This window comes from Peromyscus maniculatus, chromosome 6 (assembly GCF_049852395.1).
Source record: "Peromyscus maniculatus bairdii isolate BWxNUB_F1_BW_parent chromosome 6, HU_Pman_BW_mat_3.1, whole genome shotgun sequence".
Lineage (NCBI taxonomy): Eukaryota > Metazoa > Chordata > Mammalia > Rodentia > Cricetidae > Peromyscus > Peromyscus maniculatus.
The window spans coordinates 81,310,788-81,329,880 of NC_134857.1; the positions used below are offsets into that span (position 1 = coordinate 81,310,788).

Consider the following 19,093-nt stretch of genomic DNA (forward strand, 5'->3'; position numbering starts at 1 on the left):
TTCAAAGACCGGTAAGGAAACAGGCAGATACTGGGGAGGGGTAGGGGCTCTGTCACCCTCCACTTCTTACAGTTAAGTCACAAGAGTGTCTGACTGAGGGAGGGGTGATCTGTTGTCTGCTTAACTCAGTGCAAAAGTGCCTTAGGGGAAGTCTTGCAAGAAAAAAAAAAGGTCAGGACCCCCCCTCCCCCCAATTCTAGAAGTCAAATCCAGGGCCTTACATATCTAGGCAATCACTCTACCACTGAACTTTCGCGTTTCCTATACCCCAATCCCCACCCCCTCCCCATGGAGTCTCACTATGTAGCTCAAGCTAGCTTTGAACTAGCCCAGGCTAGCCTCAAAGTTTCAATCCTCCTGCCTCAGCTTCCCAAGCACTAGGTTTACAGGTGCACGCCACCACACCCACCTACATTCTGTACCTTTCATGGGAGGATGGAAGAGGTAGATTTGGTGGCTTAATGCTTTGGTTCCTACTTGATGGGTGTGGCTGGCATTTCATCCCCTCCTGGTTTGGTGAAGGAACAGCAAGAGCTGAGCAGGATCGGTTTCTACCAACCACGGCAGGGTGGGTGCCTGGATCGGCCCATTCCTTTTCTATTACCATTTTCTACTTTCCAGGTAATTATACACACTCCTGCCCCGATACAAATATTTTCAGAAACAAAGCAGGGCCCAAATAAATGTACAACTAATAATAACAATAATTATGTTTCTTGTTTTGCTAGCCTCAAATGAAAACAGCTTCTTCTTGCTCACTCACTAACGAGCTGTGTCATTTTAAGCAAGTAATTAACCTATGCACTCCCATCTCATGTGTAAATGAGGGAACTAGCCTGCCCTGTCTTCTTCACCGGATTCAGATCATTGAACGCGGGAGCAAGTCCAACAGCACTTACAAGACAAGGAAAACCCGAACCCAAGATATTCCAGACACCTATGATGTCAGCTTTGCACAGCTGGGTTCATCAAACAGCTGTAACCACGTGGTCTTATCATCTATAAACAGCAAGCACAACTTCTGCTGCAAACAAACATTAGCTCAAGAGGGTCCCAGAGAAAAAGACAGCAACTTGGAGCTACCTATTTCTCCCATAAAGCTGAACCTCCTAGGCAATGCCCTCCAGCTTGTCTTTAAGCTGAATACTTGCTATGACATGGCGGGAGAGGCCTGGCATGGCTAGCTCTCCTGTCCCCAGACCTTTTAAGGCAAGCTCTGTTGGACAGAGGAAGCTGAGGCATGGGGTGAGCCAGGAGCCATTTAGCTGACGAGTGGCAGAGCCAGGAGCCGACGGCACAGGCAAGCTGGATCCAGAGCCGGGCTCTCACAGGTGACCACACCACGGTGCCTACCCTTCACCGGCCACAGGATGCGTTAGAATTATACTGGGAAAGGGAAAGAGGCTGCCAGGGGTCACCTGGTCCACCCTCTGCCTATCATGAGGTAAGACACCATCACTGCGATGGACAGGGGAAACTGAGTCTCTCTACAGCAGCAGAATGGCAGAGGAAGGTCTGGCCCCGGGGGAGGACTGTACCTTTAACCTGCACCGTGTCCTCATAGTTGCCCTGGACGGTGGCGTCCGTGCTCGGGGTTGAGCACTTGTAGTGGCCCTGGTCTGAGGGCTGGACGTTCTTTATGTGCAGCTCCACGGCATCATTGGCAGTTCTCCTCAACAGGATGTCGCCCCGCTGCAGCCGCTCCCGGTACAGCTGTGCTGGGAAGCCCACTTCCCAGGTGCTGGCCAGCTCCACAAAGCTGCTCCCCGAAGACGAGAAGCTCCAGTCAAAGTTTTGCTCGCTGGGGCCATCGTAGTCGCTGACGTTACAGGGGATCACCAGTTCGGTGCCCACCACTCGAACCAGGCTGCCCGCAGGGACTCTCACCACACGGCCACGGCAAACAGCTGTAACGACAGGAAATGAAAGGTGGACCTTTAATCGTGGAGGCCCTTCTTGGTAGGAAAGGGACTTCTGAAGGGCACGTCTGCTCAGGGGCCCAAGGGTAGAATGTGGCATCTGAATCTCAAAAAAAAAAAAATGGAACCCCCATAGAAGAGGATGAACCCACTCCTGAAATCTGAAATTATGGGTTGGAAGTAGCACCTTGAAATGAATGTCTTCCACAGAACCAGTTCCCCAGAGCTGACAGGCAGACTAAATATGAAAAGTGGGCTAACTATGGCCTCAAATAGCTTTGTCTCTCCTGTTAGCGTTTAACATGCCATTATCATGCAATGAGATTTGGGAAGGGTCTGTGTGAAAGAAAAGGACCCAGATCAGCACATATTTACATTCCTGCCCACCCCACATCAACCTGCATCCCTGGAGACCATTCCCAAGACCCGATTTATAATGATGGATGCCAATTTTCAAATCCTCGAGCAGCCTGCTGATAAAATGATTTAACTCCTGTTATCTGACATTGGTTATAAATTATTTTTAAAATATGACAATTCCACCAAGTATTAATTTTCTATTTTCTGGCTCATTTCCTTCCCTGTACTCTTCACCCTGATCTAAATTCAGAGGCGGATGGGGAAGCTCGGAGGGAGGGAGGGAGGGAGGGAGGCCGCCTGGTGTTGTCAGGAAAACAGCAACTTGTGGTGGGGAAGGAACGGAGTGGACAGAACCAACGGTTGGCGGTTGGCGGGCATGACCTGCCAGGAGAGCCTGGGGGCCACAGACCTCTGGGGCAGGGCCCTCGGGGACAGGCACCTGCCTGCCCCTTCAGAGGGTCTCACTACAATGAACTCCATTCAGCACAATCCTGTAGTGTTTACGACCTGGATTTTGCATTTCCATTGAGACCAAATGACTAAGTGTACCTCTCTCTTGATATTCTGCAAACAGGTAGAGCCATGAGTCAGGAGATAACATGGGCTCTGAATCAAGGAGATCAGAAGAAAATCTCTCTTGGTTTGGTTTCCTTGATTATAAAATAAGATAAGACGGCATAACCGGGAGTCCTCTATGCAATGTGGGTTCAATATGATGGGGCTTCCTGTGGTCACTATTGTATTTCTCTCATCTGTGATGAGCTGATCTGTGTGTGCCTCACCCAAAATTCATACGCTGAATCCTGAAATCCAGTATGTCAGAACACAGCCTTAATTGGGAACAGGGTCACAGAGGATGTCATCAGGCAAGCTGTGATGCGGTCATATGGCATAGGGTAGGCCTCTGAGCCAGTATGACTGGTGTCCTTAAAGGGGAGCTAATTTGGACACACAGGGAGAATAATGCACAGCGGATGGAGGGGGAGATCAAGGGGAGGCACCCGAGAGGTAAGAATACCCCAGACTGGCAGCCAGCCAACACAGACTCAGAAGAGGCTGCCGGCCCAATCCTCCCTCCCAGCCCTTAGAAGGCACAGACTCTGGCCACCTTGCTTTGACCTCTAGCTTGCAGGGAAAGGGGTCTCTTGTTGAAGCCACCTAGTCTACAGACAGCATCATTCCCAGGAAGCCAGCGCACCAGGGCTGCTTGTTTATTGCTGGTGTAATTCATGTTTTTCAAACTCTGTGGCCGCCTATTAGTGGATTCCAAAATGAATTTATAGTGGTTGTGTGTGCTTTTAAAAATGGAATTTTAAATGAACAGGAGCGATTAGAGGGCGATGCACTTGGTAAGGGATAAGTATTGCCATCTACAGCACTTTGTTAGGTAAACAAAGGTATGTGCGAACCAGATTATAATGAAAACCTGACATAAATTTGGGTCAGGGTTGGACAAAAAAAAAGGGCCATTTTTTTTAAAACCTAACTCTCGTTTTCTCTAACCTCAAAAGCATTATCAACTATCGTTTCCTTTGGGAAAGGAAAAAAGAAGCAACTGTGTAAGAGAAATATTGACAGAGACCGTGCAAGACACTGTTCAAGGAAGGGGACTGTGGTGGTGTGAATATAACTGTCCCCCCCCCCAAGCTCACAGGGAGGGGCACTATGAGGAGGTGTGGCTTTGTTGGAGTGGGTGTGGCCTTGTTGGAGGAAGTGCGTCCCCGTGGGGAGGGGTGAGCTTTGAGGTTTCCTATGTTCAGATACCACGGAGTATCTCAGTGAACTTCCTGTTGCCTGCAAGATGTAGCGCTCTCGGCTCCAGCACCACATCTGCCTGCACGCTGCCATGCTCCCCATCATGATAATAAACTGAACCTTTGAAACTGTAAGCCAGACCCAACTAAATGTTTTCTTTGTAAGAGTTGCCATGGTCATGATGTCTCTACACAGCAATGAAAACCCTAACTAAGACGGGGATCAGCTGTCTTCCTGTCCTAACTGAGCTGGGGCAGGTCTATCTAAGTTCCCAACTTAAGAAAGGCCGTGGAACCCCAAATCATATCACTGTCCTTAAAAATCAAATAAAGTCGGGCTGGGGTGGTATGCAGCTCAGCACTAGCCTGTCTGCCTTGCATATGCGAGGCCCAGGGCTGCTAGCACTGAAAATAAAGCTTAAAAAATAAATTAAATTAAAAAGCATTATATGCTTATAACCCCAGCTAGTCAAGAAGTTGAGGATCACTTGAGTCTAGGAGCTGGCAGCGCCTTGATATTGCAAAACCCTGGCTCAAAAACAGAACCTGCAGGGCATGGTGCCATTTCCAGAAAGGACGGTCGTTTGGCTTTGTTGAAGTATAAGCATGAGCGGGGAAGGATGTTAGGAGATGAACTAGAGTGGTAGACTCAGGCCAGGTCATGAAGAATCCTGTGTGTCTTCCATTCATCAGGTACTTACTGGATAGATAGCTTGTGCACCAGGCCCTGCTTAGACACACAGTGCTCACAATGGGAAGAGACAGATGATAAACAAGAGCAGATAAGTACATAGGAGATACATTAGTGACAGAGACCCACCAGCCCCTTGCCCAAGTCTCTATAAAGTGGGAACCACAGTACCTGGGGAGACGCCTCAGTCAATGCAGTACTTGCCACGCAAGCATGGGAATCTGAGTTCAGATCCCCAGTGCCCACATAAAAAGCTTGTACAACAGTAATCTAGTGTGTTTGGGGTGGGGTGGGAGCGGGGTAGATGGTCAGCTTCAGTCTAGCTAAGTGGTGGGAGACTCTAACCTCCAAAATGTGGAAAGCTATTGAGGAAGACATTCAATATACACTTATAGCCTCCACACATGCACACATATGAATGCACACCTGAATACATGCACACTCCCACATAAGAATATGTACATATACATACACCACATACACATACACATTGCACATGTAGAAAATGAAAAAACAAAATTGGACCGTGATCGGCACTCTGTCCCAACCCTCACCCCTGGGCCATGGTAAGGTTCAGATGAACCAATACACAGCACTCACAACAGTGCCTGGCATGTGGTGTATCACAGGTAACATTTGAGGTGGGACAGACACCCCTAGAATAAACCTAACCACAGTCACTTTGCAAGGCTCACAAAAGATTTTCCAAATGGGTGACTATTTCCTATTTCTACCCCCTGGCAAAAAGTTGGTTCCCAGGGCCTTCAGGCCTGAGCCTACTTCCCTTCTGAGGTCTCTATCTTTATTCCTAGTGACTGAACTTTTAAAAATGAATCCAGCTCAGTATCTCAATCTGCCAAGCTTTCTCCCACATGGCTACCAGAACCTACCTACCTACCTACCTACCTTTCTTTCTTTCTTTCTTTCTTTCTTTCTTTCTTTCTTTCTTTCTTTCTTTCTTTCTTTCTTTCTTTCTTTCTTTCTTTCTTTCTTTTTTTTTTTTTTCTCGAGACAGGGTTTCTCTGTGTAGCTTTGCGCCTTTTCTTGGAACTCACTTGTTAGTCCAGGCTGGCCTCAAACTCACAGAGATCCAACTGCCTCTGCCTCCCGAGTGCTGGGATTAAAGGCGTGTGCCACCACCACCCAGCTCCAGAACCTTTCTTTCTTTCTTTTTCTTTTTAAACAAACACAACCTGTTGTTCCATGGATAATTCTTTTTTTTTTTTTTTTAGTATTTATTTATTTTTATTTTATGTGTATGAATATTTTGTCCACATGTATATCTGTACACTATGTGCATTCCTGGTGTCTGTAGAGGCCAAAAGATGGTGTCGGAGCCCCTGGATCTAGAGTTACACAGTTGTGGGATGGTATGTGGGTGCTGGGAATCAAACCTGGGTCCTCTGGAAGAACAGCCACTGCTCTTAACCACTGGGCCATCTTTCCAGTCCTGTGGATCAGAATTCGTCAATGACTGCTTATCATAGATGGCAAAACTGCCTCCCCTACACTGTGGCCACCCTGATTCAAGCTACTACCTCTCACACGATTATGAAAAGAACTCCCTCACTGGTTTCTTGGCTTTCTATCCACTACAAAGCAATCTTTTAAAAATATACAGTAGATTATATTTTTCCTCAGTGCCAAAATCTCTAGTCATTCTCACATTTCACCCCAAATCCCTGCTTTGTTTCCTGAGTCCTAGATTCTGTTCCTCCCCCTCATGATATTCAGCCATGCTTAACTCCTAACAGTTCCTTTAACAGGCTAGAGACCGTCTAACTTCAGGGCTTTAAAAAACAAATTTTTAAAATTATGCACACTCACACATGTGTGTGCGTGCATGCTTTTGTGTGTGTGTGTGTGTGTGTGTGTGTGTGTGCGCGCGCGCGCGCGCGCGCGCGTGCGTGTGCGCATGTGTCTAGGTACCCATGGAGGATAGACCCATCAGACCCCCTGCATCAGGCAGTTGTGAGCTGCCTAACATGGGTGCTGAGAACTGAACTCAGGGACAGCCAGCCATTTCTCCAGTCCCAACCTCAGGGCACTGGCATATCTCTTTGAGCCTGAACACTGAAGTCATTCACCCTGCTGGGTCTTTAACCAACCTTTCCTGACCCCCTAATACGGTAACTCCTGTTTTTACTCACTTCAAAACTTCTCTTACCAGCGGTCACTAATGTATCTCCTATGCACTCATCCGTTCCTGTTTATCATCTGTCTCTTCCCATTGTGAGCACTGTGTGTCTCAGCAGGGCCTGGTGCACAAGCTATCTATCCAGTAAGTACCTGATGAATGGAAGACACACAGGAGTCTGCATGACCTGGCCCGAGTCTACCACTCTAGTTCATCTCCTAACATCCTTCCCCGCTCATGCTTATACTTCAACAAAGCCAAACGACCTCCCATTCTAGAAATGCCACCATGCCCTGTGGAACCCAGGGTCTGCTTCATTGTCTCCTCCGGCCAGCATGCCTTCCCAGCAATCCTCTTGCCAAGAGGAGACTTCAGTATCACTTTCTCCTCAGTGAGGCATCCCCTTCTCCTGGGATCACTCACACACTCCTTCCTCAAATTCTATGGCAACTTGGACAAGTACCTGGATGGAAGCTATGTCATGGTACCACTGGGAAAGGAAACAGTAGAAGCGGATGCCTGAAAGAGCAGATTTTAATCCGAAAACCTATAAGCCTGAGCAATGTCATGCATGCAAGAACCAGGGTGTCCTCTCATCCGAGCATACGGAGATCCAAGATTTTGGTAGCAGAATTTCAACTTGCCAGCAGCAATCTGGTATTTAGTACAGATTCCCCTTAATATTGTTAAATAGCGGCAAACGATACTTAAAAATAAATATAACTTGTAAAAGGGAAGGCATATGGCTTTTCTCAAATCAAGAAGAATATCTCAGAGCCACACTTGCCAATTTTTGTCACAACCTTTGGTAACAGCTGATAACTGAGAGAAAGAGGAAAAGACAAGCTTCTTCCGAGTTTCCAAGTGCTACCAGTGTTTCGAGTCAAGAGTCCTAGACATTTCTGATCCAAAACAGTGTTACCAGAACTCCACATAAAAAGGTCCTGGATACCCGGCCGTGGTGGCGCACGCCTTTAATCCGCAGAGGCGGGCGGAGCTCCTGAGCCTGAGGCCAGTCTGGCCACCTAGCTCCATCCTCAAAGGGCTTGCAGAGGTGGATGGAGAAAACTCACTCCATAGGCTGTCCTCCGACCTCCACCTGCATGCTGGGGCACACGTGCCCACACACGGACAGGAGGGCACATGGCAGTAATCCATGTTTTCTTTTGTTTTTAATAATTTTTTTTTTAATGAAGGTTTCATTTGTTTCCCAGGGTGAGTAAAAGAACCCTTTATATGAAAGCCATTTAAAGTTTTGTTTGGTTTGGTTTATAGTCCACGCTGGCCTCAGTCCCTTGAATTCTGGGAGTAAGCGCTTGTGTGACCATACCCACTGGAAACCATTTTTCTACTAATTTCAAAGGTACTACAGAGGATTAGCTGGTAGAGTGCTTGTTTAACAGGCTTAAAGTTCTGGGTTCAATCCCCAGCACTGAATAAACTGAGCCTGGAGGCAGAAGGGTCAGAAGTTCAAGGGCATCCTCAGCTCCACAGCCAAATAAGACTAGACTACAGAAGAGCCTGCCTCAAAAAATAAAGTACTATCAAGAATATTATCATGTTGCATTACAAAAATCCACCTGATAAAACCCACTAAAGTTTAGTTAAAAAAACAAACAAACAAAAAAAAACCACCCAAACAGAATAACAATAAGACAAATAAAACAGAATTGTAGGACAACTGTATCTTCATATTGAGAAAACATAAACTACACAGTTATCTTTGACTTTCTGGGCCACTTATGATCGTCTCAGAACATTTTAAATCCTCAAGAAATAAGGGTGCTTTATCCGAGGATGTGGAGAAGGCGTCTACACCAAATGAGTTCCAATCCCCATGGCTAAGAACCCTGCACTTGCCGTGACAACCTGCTCAGCTTAGCCCCCCTGAGGTGAGCTGCACAACCCTGGAGCCTCCCTACCCACTGCCTTTGGATCTGTGGTGGAACAGGGTCCAAGGATGGAATCCTGAGTGCTTGTGAGAAAACGCCAAGAAAACAAGACTCGTGTGGCCTCAGTTTCTTCAAAACCTGGACTTGTTCTTGGGGTGTGTTTTCAAGATCCTCTTAACTGTAGCAGAAAGGATTGAGTTTACTCCAGATTACTCGTTACTGCTTGCTAGTAATTAAATGCCTCTGTGAAAAAAACATGTTTTCGTCACGTGTGGCTTATCCTTGGGATTCTACACTTTACTCATGTGATTCTTCTTAACCCTCAGAATATATCCTTCTTAACCATCAGAATTGTCTGATGCTGTGGAAAAAGTTAGCTATTGCATGAGCCATTAGTCCGCCTCATTTTTAGGCTCCATTCTCCCTGGTCCCACTGCCAATTACAGCAGTAAACAGAATCTCGTTTAAATGTTTTTAAGTCTATAGGGAAAAAAAATCACTTAATACAACCACAGCTAACTTCATCTGTCATTATTCCAACTTATAAGTCATCTCCCCACCCCCCAAAAAAATAAAATTCATGTTTCTTTTTGTCAGTATAAAATACAACATTCAACTACGAAAATCATTTAGCTTAAATTTCAAATAATTATCTCCTTTTTTACTTCCCATGATGCCTTGTAAGCTTAGTTTTTTTATCTTATTTCAAGGTTCCCTTTGCACTTGTCCGTGTATTTCATTATAAGTTGCCTCAAATATTTGGGGGAGGGGTAAGTAGGCATAAATCTAAAAAGTGGGTAACTCAGATTTGCCCTTGTACTGTTTCTGGTATAATAGAGTAGTGTAGATCAGAGAGCCGCCTTTGAGAAGCAGCCATGGTAGTCAGGTTAAAACTGGAACAGCCTAGATCAATGTCTCCTGAGGGATGAATCAGTCACTGATCCCAATGATGCCCCACGCTTCTTCCGCTCTTTAGAAATATGCCAATTCTCAAGTGGTTTAGACCACAAAATATATGTCTAAACGGAGAGCTTCGAACACCTCACGGGGCCAAGAAATAACTCACAGGTTCAGGAACACACAGAGAGCTAATCTGAAGAGCCAAAATTCTACTTAGGGGCGGTGGGGGGGGGGGGAGAGCCAAGAAGTGACCCTGGCATCATACAGGGCTTCTCCTCTCACACAATGGATATCTTAAAAGACAGATCATGTCCGAGGGCAGGCTAAGTGGCCCGGAGGTTAATCACAAAAGGAAAACCAACGGGTTAAACCACATGTGTGCTCCCAGCACTCAGGAGGCTAAGTAGAAGGATCCCCAAGAGTTTGAGGGCAAGCATAGTGAATGTTAGGTCAGCCTGGGCAACAGAGTAAGACCCTGCTTCAAGCAACAAGTTGCTTAAAGCACGTAAAGCAAGCAGTGTTTTTTTTTTTTTTTTTTTTAAAACAACTCACGGGATGAAGACGTCAAAACTGCAATTCTGAATCCACAAAGCAAGGTGGGCAAATCTTTTGACTTTGAGCTATAAGCCTGGAAGGTCCCCGCCCCACCCCATGCTCTTGGATCAAAAGCAACGCTGAAAGGGGAAATCGAGGCAGCAGGACTGGAATCCAGACCAACAGCCTCCGAGCTCCTCATAGGAGAAAGGGACGCTTCCTGCGCCAATGGTGCACCAGGGCAAGCGTCTATCTTCTTGGGGAGAAGATGAGGTCATCCAGGGACTGGACAGCTGCTCCACGTTCAGCTGCTGCTTGTGAGACAGTCACAATGCCAGAGCCAGGGCTGGAGGCGCGGTTCCATGGGAGATCACCTGCCTGGCCAGTGAAAGGCCCCTGGGATCAATCCCCACTACCACAAAGATTAAATTAAAACACTGAGCTGCAGAGACAGCTCGGCAGTTAAGAACATGCACTGATCTTGTAAAGGAGCAGAGTTCAGGTCCCAGCATCCACTTCTGAGAAGCTTATAATCACTTGTAACTCCAGCTCTGGGAGATCTGACACCGTCTTCTGGCCTCTGAGGGCACTTGCACATACATGTGCATACGCACACGAACATATACACATATGCATGAAGAGAGATAGTAATAAAACAAAAGTTTTTAAAAAATGAGACGACAGAACCACACAGCTAAAAGTAAAAGGGAAAAAGTACACAGCAGAGACAGAGCCGAAGGGACGGACATACTGAGGCAGACACGTATATTAAAATAACCGTGATTTATTAAAGAAGTAACAAGCAGGATTTTACCTGCTAAACTAGGATCCATTAAAATGGAAATTTAAATTCCAGAAGTAAAAAATACAGTAACTAATTAAAGAGTTCACTAAGTGGTTCTGATAGCAGTTTAGAGGCAGCAGAAAAGCAGTCAGTGTAAGTAATCCATCTGAACTCCAGGGTGGAAAAAGGATAAAAAACATACAAAGGCCGGGCGGCGGTGGCAGTGCACACCTTTAATCCCAGCACTCCGGAGCCAGACAGGTGGATCTCTGTGAGTTCGAGGGCCAGCCTGGTCTACAGAGTGAGTTCTAGGACAGCCAGAGCTACACAGAGAAACTCTGTCTCAAAAAATCAAAAGACAAACAAACAAAACCAAAACAAACAAAAAACCAAAATCCAAAAACAACCCCAAAAGGGAGGATGTGAAACACATGGGGCACAGTAAAAAGGTCACAAATATGTGTACCAAAGTCCCAGACGGTGTGAGAGGGAGGAAATTCTTGATAATGGTTAAGATTTTTCTTTTTCTTTTTCATTTTTATTTATTTATTTTTCTATTATCAGCTTGATACAGTATAAATTCTTATCCTAATAGTGAAATGTTTCATTGAGGTTTGCCCAGTAATTGAGTAAAACCAAAACTTATGATAAGCCACAGTCATCCTAGGGTCCCCCCTGCTCTATAGCCTCCCTGGATCTGTGGGTTGCAGTCTGATTGTTCTTTGCTTTATATCTAGTATCCACTTATGAGTGAGTACATACTATGTTTGTCCTTCTGGGTTTGGGTTACCTCACTTAGGTTGATTTTTTCTAGTTCCATCCATTTGCCTGCAAATTTCATGCTGTCACTGTTTTTCTCTGCTGAGTAGTACTCCATTGTGTATATGTACCACATTTTCTTAATCCATTCTTCAGTTGACGGGGCATCTAGGTTGTTTCCAGGTTCTGGCTATTATAAATAGTGCTGTTATGAACATAGTTGAGCATGTATCTTTGTGGTATGATTGAGCATTCCTTGGTTATATGCCCAAGAGTAGCATGGTTGGGTCTTGAGGTAGATCAATTCCCAATTTTCTGAGAAACTGCTATACTGATTTCCACAGTGGTTGCACAAGCTTGCATTCCCACCAACAGTAGAGGAGTGTTCCCTTTGCATCCTCTCCAACATAGACTGTTATTAGTGTTTTTGATCATAGCCATTCTGACAGGTGTAAGGTGGTATCTCAGAGTCATTTTGATTTGCATTTCTCTGATAATTAAAAATGTTGAACATTTCTTTAAATATCTTTCAGCCACTTGTATTTCTTCTTTTGAGAATATGGAAAAAACAAAAGACCCAGGATAGCTAAAAGAATCCTGTACAATAAAACAACCTCTGGAGGCATCACCATCCCTGACCTCAAGCTCTACTATAGAGCTATAGTAATAAAAACAGCTTGGTACTGAACATACAGACCAATGGAATTGAATTGAAGACCCTGATATTAATCCACGCACATATGAACACATGATTTTTGACAAAGAAGCCAAAACTATACAAAACTATACATAAACTATGGAAAAAATAAAGTATCTTCAACAAATGGTGCTGGCATAACTGGATGTCAATATGTAAAAAATTACAAATAGATCCATATCTGTTGCCATGCACAAAACTCAAGTCCAAGTAGATCAAAGACCTCAACAAAAATCCAGTTACACTAAACTTAATAGAAGAGAAAGCAGGAAGTATTCTTGAATGCATTGGCACAGGAGATCACTTCCTAAATATAACACCAGCAGCACAGACACTGAGCACAACAATTAATAAATGGAACCTCTTGAAACTGAGAAGCTTTTGTAGAGCAAAAGACACGGTCAATAAGACAAAAAGACAGCCAACAGAATGGGAAAAGATCTTCACCAACCCCACATCTGACAGCGGGCTGATATCCAGAATATATAAAGAACTCAAGAAACTAGACTTCAAAATACTGAACAATCCAATTAAAAAATGGGCTAAAGAGCTAAACAGAGAATTCTCAAAAGAAGATTTTTCTTAAACTGAACGATACTCTGCTGCAAAAGCAAGCTATATTACATATCTCAAGCAGGATAAATTCCGAGTGCAGCCCAGTCAGACTGCTGAGGCAGAGAAGGGAGCCACAGCACATGTGATAACTGCCATTCAATGGAGACAATGCTCGGGAAACCATGGAACGGCAGTCTTCAAGAGATTTTTTAAAACATAACTGTCAACCTAGAGTTGCCCATGCAGTAAAAGGGTGTGTGTGTGTGTGTGGGGGGGTGTTACTGTTAAATGGAAAGCAAAATAGATATGCTTTTAACCAATCCACAACAAGAAAGATAATTAATTGGCATCCAAAAGAAACACTAAACCGAGTTCTTCAGACAGAAATAGCTGGTTCATCTTGAAACCATGAAAACACAAGGAGGCAAAAAGAGAGAAATGACTCCGTGGGTGGCACTACAGAGTCTGACCAAATGTCAGTGACATCTTTTGGATTTCAGTCTATATACTTAACAAAAACATACGAGATCCACAGCATACAAAGTAGTAGTAGGGGGTAGGGTGAACTGGAGCTTAGATGTCAATGAACTGTCCCTACCCCAGAAGTGGTAAAGGGTTCAGTGCTAGGACAGCTCAGTACTGGAGTAAGGACACTTGCCACCGATCCTGATGACCTGAGCCAGATCTGGGGACTGACCCCCGCAAACTGTCTCGGACCTTGTGGGCTCACATATACACCACATATTTAGTTAAACATCCATAAACATTCAAGCATAATACAAAGCTTAGCCAATTTCAACTTTTCTGCATTCATTCAGCCAACGGTAAATGTGGCTGAAACAGTTACTGGTTACCTGTGTAACAATGTGTGTTTTAATCTCTAGGATAACCGTCAAGATGAAAGGCTGGGTTCACATAGTGCATCTGAAATCGCAGCACTTGTGAAGGCAGAAAGATTAGAAGCCAACCTGGGCTACATAAGAGTCTATCTCAGACAACCAAACAAAAACCGAGGGTGGGATGGAGAAGGGATAGAAAGATACCCAAACTTCCACCTGACGTCACTGCGGCATTGCTCAGGGGTCGACTTCGTAATATGCGGTCTGTGTGTCTCCAATATGCCATGCTCTGAGCTGGGCACTGTTTAGGAGACCTCCAGTCCTGCAAACAGACCAGGAGGTAGGTGTTCCCAGCCTGCCACAGACTAGGAGGAAGCTGGATGATTGGCACCAGCCAGCTTAAGTGAGGAACAGAGTCCCCGCCCCAGCTGCTTATATGCTGAGCTATCCAGCAACCACAAGCTGGGCTGGTTCTGCCTCTGTTGGCTCTGTTTGCTCTGAGGGAAGGAGAGGCACAGCTGGACATTCCTTCTGAAATATTTCCTACTCCCCAATGGCAGTGTGAGGCAGGTGGGTAACAAAGCAACAGAAAAATGCGTCATAAAGAGGAGAGGAGAATGCTAAGTAGGTAGGTGAGAAATGAAAGTGTCAGGGGTTGGCAAGACGGCTCACTGGTTACCACTCTTCCAGGACTGAGGTTTGGTTCCCCACACCCGCAGTGGGTGGCTCACAAGCCCCTGTAACTCTAGCTCCAGGGCACCTGACTCCCTCTTCTGGACTCCAGGGGCACCCACACAAACGTGTGCATACACATAGACATCAATCAAAACAATTTAAAATCAAAAAATAATCCCAAGTTTCTTTACGTTGCTCCCCCACCTATGCTCACTTTGTTTCGGAAGTGATGGCAACTCTAACACACACACACACACACACACACACACACACACACACACACAGGGGAAAGGCAGCGCAAGCCGTATCTCAAAGTCCTCTCAGAAGGGTGCCTGGAAGCCCTAGGCTCTGACATCTCAGCAGCAGACAGTTAACAATAGAGAGAGCTGACTCTTTCCAGATTACCATATTCCTCCCTTTAGACTAGTCAAGAAAGTAATTAGATGCCTTCGGGTTGGCTGTATCTGGAATAGCTGCTGCGGTGAGGCAGGAAACGCCAGGCAAGGCTTTCAAGGTAAACAACCACACATGCCACATGTGCGTCGGTAAGTTCTGTCAGCAACCGGTGGAATCATTAAGAGCAAAGAGACGATGAAGACCAAGCTTTATTTATCGATCCCTTCCCACCTCCCCCTGATAGCCACGGGAAATAATTTTATTTCTCGGGTTATCACCAACATTATTCTAAATCAAGACCTGCAGAGTGCGGCCTAGCTACAAAGCATTCTTGCAATCTGTTCCTATTATTGCTCAAATTTTTATCATCTGGCTTTCAGATTGGAGCCATTTGTAAGGTATGTATCGGCTGCAATGACGACAGCGGTATTGGCAAAGCTGAGCCCTGAAATGAGAAGCTCGTGGTGCTTCCGTTATCAAAGACCCCGAAACTGTTCTTCCCCAGCTGCCCTTGCAGGAGCCCAGGGGCCCATGGAGTCCTGCAAGGATGTCCCAGTCCTTGTGTGAGCTAGACAGGAATACACACAGAAGCACCAACTTACAAACCTTATAGTGAATGCCTCTGCCAGAGTTCCCGCCTCAACAAATGAAAATCCTTTGTCTCCCTTAAGTCTGCCTCTGAGAGACCTGGCATCGAGGGAGCATGCCAATGTTCATCAAGACAGTCCCTAAGTGATGGGACTCTGCAATGTACACATTAAACAAGTTACAGCCAGCAGAGAATGTGGTTTTAAAGTCACACACGGCCAGTACTTCAAAAATGCCATCCCAAAGCAAATACGGTTCTACTAGAAGGAGCCTTTAAAAGACAAAGCTCAGCTAAGACCTCACTGCAGTGGGGTGGACATGCAATGTCTTCTCTGTGCTCATGTGTCTCAACACAGTGGTGGGTTTTGGAGGGTTGTGGAATCTTTAAGACGTGGAACCTAGCTGGAAATATAGTCTGGCTCCCCATCCTGCCTGCTCTTTACCTCTTGTTCCACCGAGAAATGAGATGGTAAAGAATAGCAGATACACACTCTGGCCACCGAACCACCCGCCACCCTCCATCACAGCAACCGAATCTGTGAACCAATGCCCCTCCTCTCTTGAAATTGCTTCCTGTTGGCATTTGGTCACACAACAAAAATGACCGATGTACTCACTAAGATACACTAGACAAATATAAATAATTCAATAAACAACCACAGTGCAAGAAGGCCCTGTGCTGGGCCATAGGCACATGGCGTGAGCCTGGAGTCTTGAGGGGTACGCAGTATAATGAAGGGAAGTGCTAACAAGTGCTGTGGGGTTCAAAACCACAAAAGCAAAACAGAGCCGGGAGCATCCCCATCCGCAGGGGTTGGTGAAGGGGGCTTCAGGCAGGGTCATTATCCCAACTGGACCTTTCAGAAGGGGCGGGGTGACTGGGAAGGCTGAGCAGACGCATGCAAGAAGAAGGTGACTAAGATAAAGGTAGTGGCCTGAACAAAGACCTATGTGTAGAGCGTGTGCCCGGAGCAGATGTGGGAGCCCGTGGATTACACCGGGGCCTCTCCTCTACGGAATAAGATGAGCGTCAAAGCCACGGGAACGATCCAACTGAGGCAGCGGCTCTCCGCTGCGCTGAAGGGCTGTGGGGAGAGAAGTCAACGGGAAACGATTAGCCAATAAAAAACTGTTTCCCAAAGGAAACACCAGAAAACCAGTGAGGTTCAGACAGGTCGTCTGTCCACCAGGCAGCTGGAAGGGGCGGTGTGACTAGCAGGCCACAGTGATGAAGTGAGGTGGTCCAGAGAGTAAAACCTGATTCTCTCAACAATAGTTCCCAGGTCTGCAGACCTCTGCTGTCCTTGACATCCACAAGTCCACAAGTCTCTCAGCCTTCAGACGACATTCCCTGGGTCCTTCAGAGGAAAAGGGCGTGGCTATCAGGAGACTGTAACCACCTGAACTAGAACTAATGGGCTCTTCAGTCACTGCTTCTTCCACTGCCTAGGTGGCCATGACCTTCGGCATCACGGTAAGGAAGACTGTCGGAGACGGGGGACCACCGCAGGAAGGCTGTCGGAGACGGGGGACCACCGTAGGAAGACTGTTGGAGATGGGGGACCACCGCAGGAAGGCTGTCGGAGACGGGGGACCACCGTAAGAAGACTGTCGGAGATGGAGGACCACCGCAGGAAGACTGTCGGAGACGGGGGACCACCGCAGGAAGACTGTCTGAGATGGGGGACCATCGTAGGAAGACTTTCGGAGACAGAGGACCACCGCAGGAAGACTGTCAGAGATGGGGGAACCACCGCAGCCGAGGAACAAACTCTCGGGCCACATTTCACAGCCTGGATTACTGAACTCAACCTGGCCATGCTTCCAGTTCTGGGGCCTTGGAGAAACTGTGGCAGGCTGAAGCCACATAAATCTTTAATGTTACATTCCGGAACAGTGGGGTTTGGATTGTGTCACCTCGGCTAAGCTCAAATGACATTTTCCAGAATCCTCTTCTCTCTGTAACTCCAGGTTTGAGTTGGCCGAGACAGGCTCTGTGTGGGAGTGGGGCAGTAGGGGAGAAGCTGCAGGCCTTCCGCTCTGGCGGTCCTCACGTGACAGGCAGGGGGACAGAGCAGACCCTTTCTCTTTCTCTCCTGCTTCTTCCCAGATGTTGCTCTTATGAACCCCATGACTCCCCAAAACACTGGGTACTTGGATGCAAGCTCAGAAGTAAACAGTGAGGTAGAGACCCTTCATGTAGCTAGAGTTTTCCTGCCTGGCCCACAGTCAGGACAAATCTCTGTCACCCACCAGTCCCACAGCCGCTCAGACCCAACCAAGTAAACACAGAGACTTATATTGCTTACAAACTGTATGGCTGTGGCAGGCTTCTTGCTAACTGTTCTTATAGCTTAAATTAATCCATTTCCATAAATCTATACCTTGCCATGTGGCTCGTGGCTTACCGGCGTTTTCACATGCTTGTCCTGGCGGCGGCTGGCAGTGACTCCTTCTGCCTTCCTGTTCTTTCTTTTCTCCTCTCTGTTAGTCCCGCCTATACTTCCTGCCTAGCCACTGGCCAATCAATGTTTTATTTACTGACCAATCAGAGCAACACATTTGCCATACAGAACATCCCACAGCCCCTTCAGATCCCTACAACAGTTCCCCTGGAGACTCCACACTGCTGGGTTCCAGATTCCTCCACAGTCCTCAACTTGTCCACTCACCCAAGCACAGGAGGGCCAATCAGTGACTGGCTTCCAACCCCGCTTTGAGACTCTAGCTCTTCCCGTTGTAGTTGTGTGAACTCTAACTCCTATCCCATAATATTCATCATGGCTCCACTTCCCTGCTGGAACTTACCCAAGTGTTGAGTAGACATCTACACCCTAAGGACTCAGAACCTAGCAGAACCGCCTGACAGAACGCTGCTCCCTACAGTTTGCACACTGTGCTCACAGGATTTAATATTCACCCTGGAGAGGATTAAATAAGGCAACTGAGGTTCCAAAAAGTCATATGACCAAATGATAAGTTTCACAAAAGAGAGAGAGCAAGAGCAAGAGAGAGAGAAAGAGATGTAAAAATACCACTTTGAGGCAATCTGTACCGTTGACTAAACAGAATAACCCAATAAACACACAATGATTTAAACTGATTCTCTGTCCGTGGACCACAGACGGAAAAGGCTGAAGCACCACCTACCCACAAGGATTAGTTCAGCACATTCTACAAAATTAACAGCTGCCAGGGGCCCGGGCACTGCCTAGCATCCCTTGCTACTCAGCCATTCTCCATCCTCTCCACGTACACACTGGCCGGCTTTGCCTGCCAAGTTCCGTGTGAACACCTGGTCCTCCTCTGAGCTGTGTGCTTAAAGAGAACGGGAGAGCGCCGAGCTTCAACCTGCAGACAGGCATGAAAGACACCTGAGCTGATTCTAGGGCAACGCTCCCCCACTCACTACTTGGTTAGCTTTTTTGTCTTCCTATTTCTTAAACCAGTCTCTCCTCTTCCTGACTGGTGTGTCCCTCCTCCCCAGCAAGCCTGCAAGACCTAGAACCTGTTCTTGAGGTTCAAAGACTTTGCCAGGTACCGTGGGTGGCATGGGGTCTATGCCAGCTTCCCTGATGAGGCGCAGTAAAGGGCTGAGTGTGACTGTTTATCA

At 46.5% G+C, this 19,093-nt stretch overlaps 1 protein-coding gene across 2 annotated transcripts in view; it reads right to left on the reverse strand.

Moving 5' to 3' along the window:
* Ptgfrn (prostaglandin F2 receptor inhibitor) overlaps positions 1–19,093 on the reverse strand; it is a 75,058-nt gene that overhangs the window by 40,346 nt on the left and 15,619 nt on the right. For both annotated transcript variants that reach the window (XM_042279607.2, XM_006989089.4), the window contains exon 2: positions 1,539–1,907. In XM_042279607.2, coding sequence (XP_042135541.2) covers positions 1,539–1,907 — 369 coding nt within the window. The remainder of the gene's footprint in view (positions 1–1,538; positions 1,908–19,093) is intronic.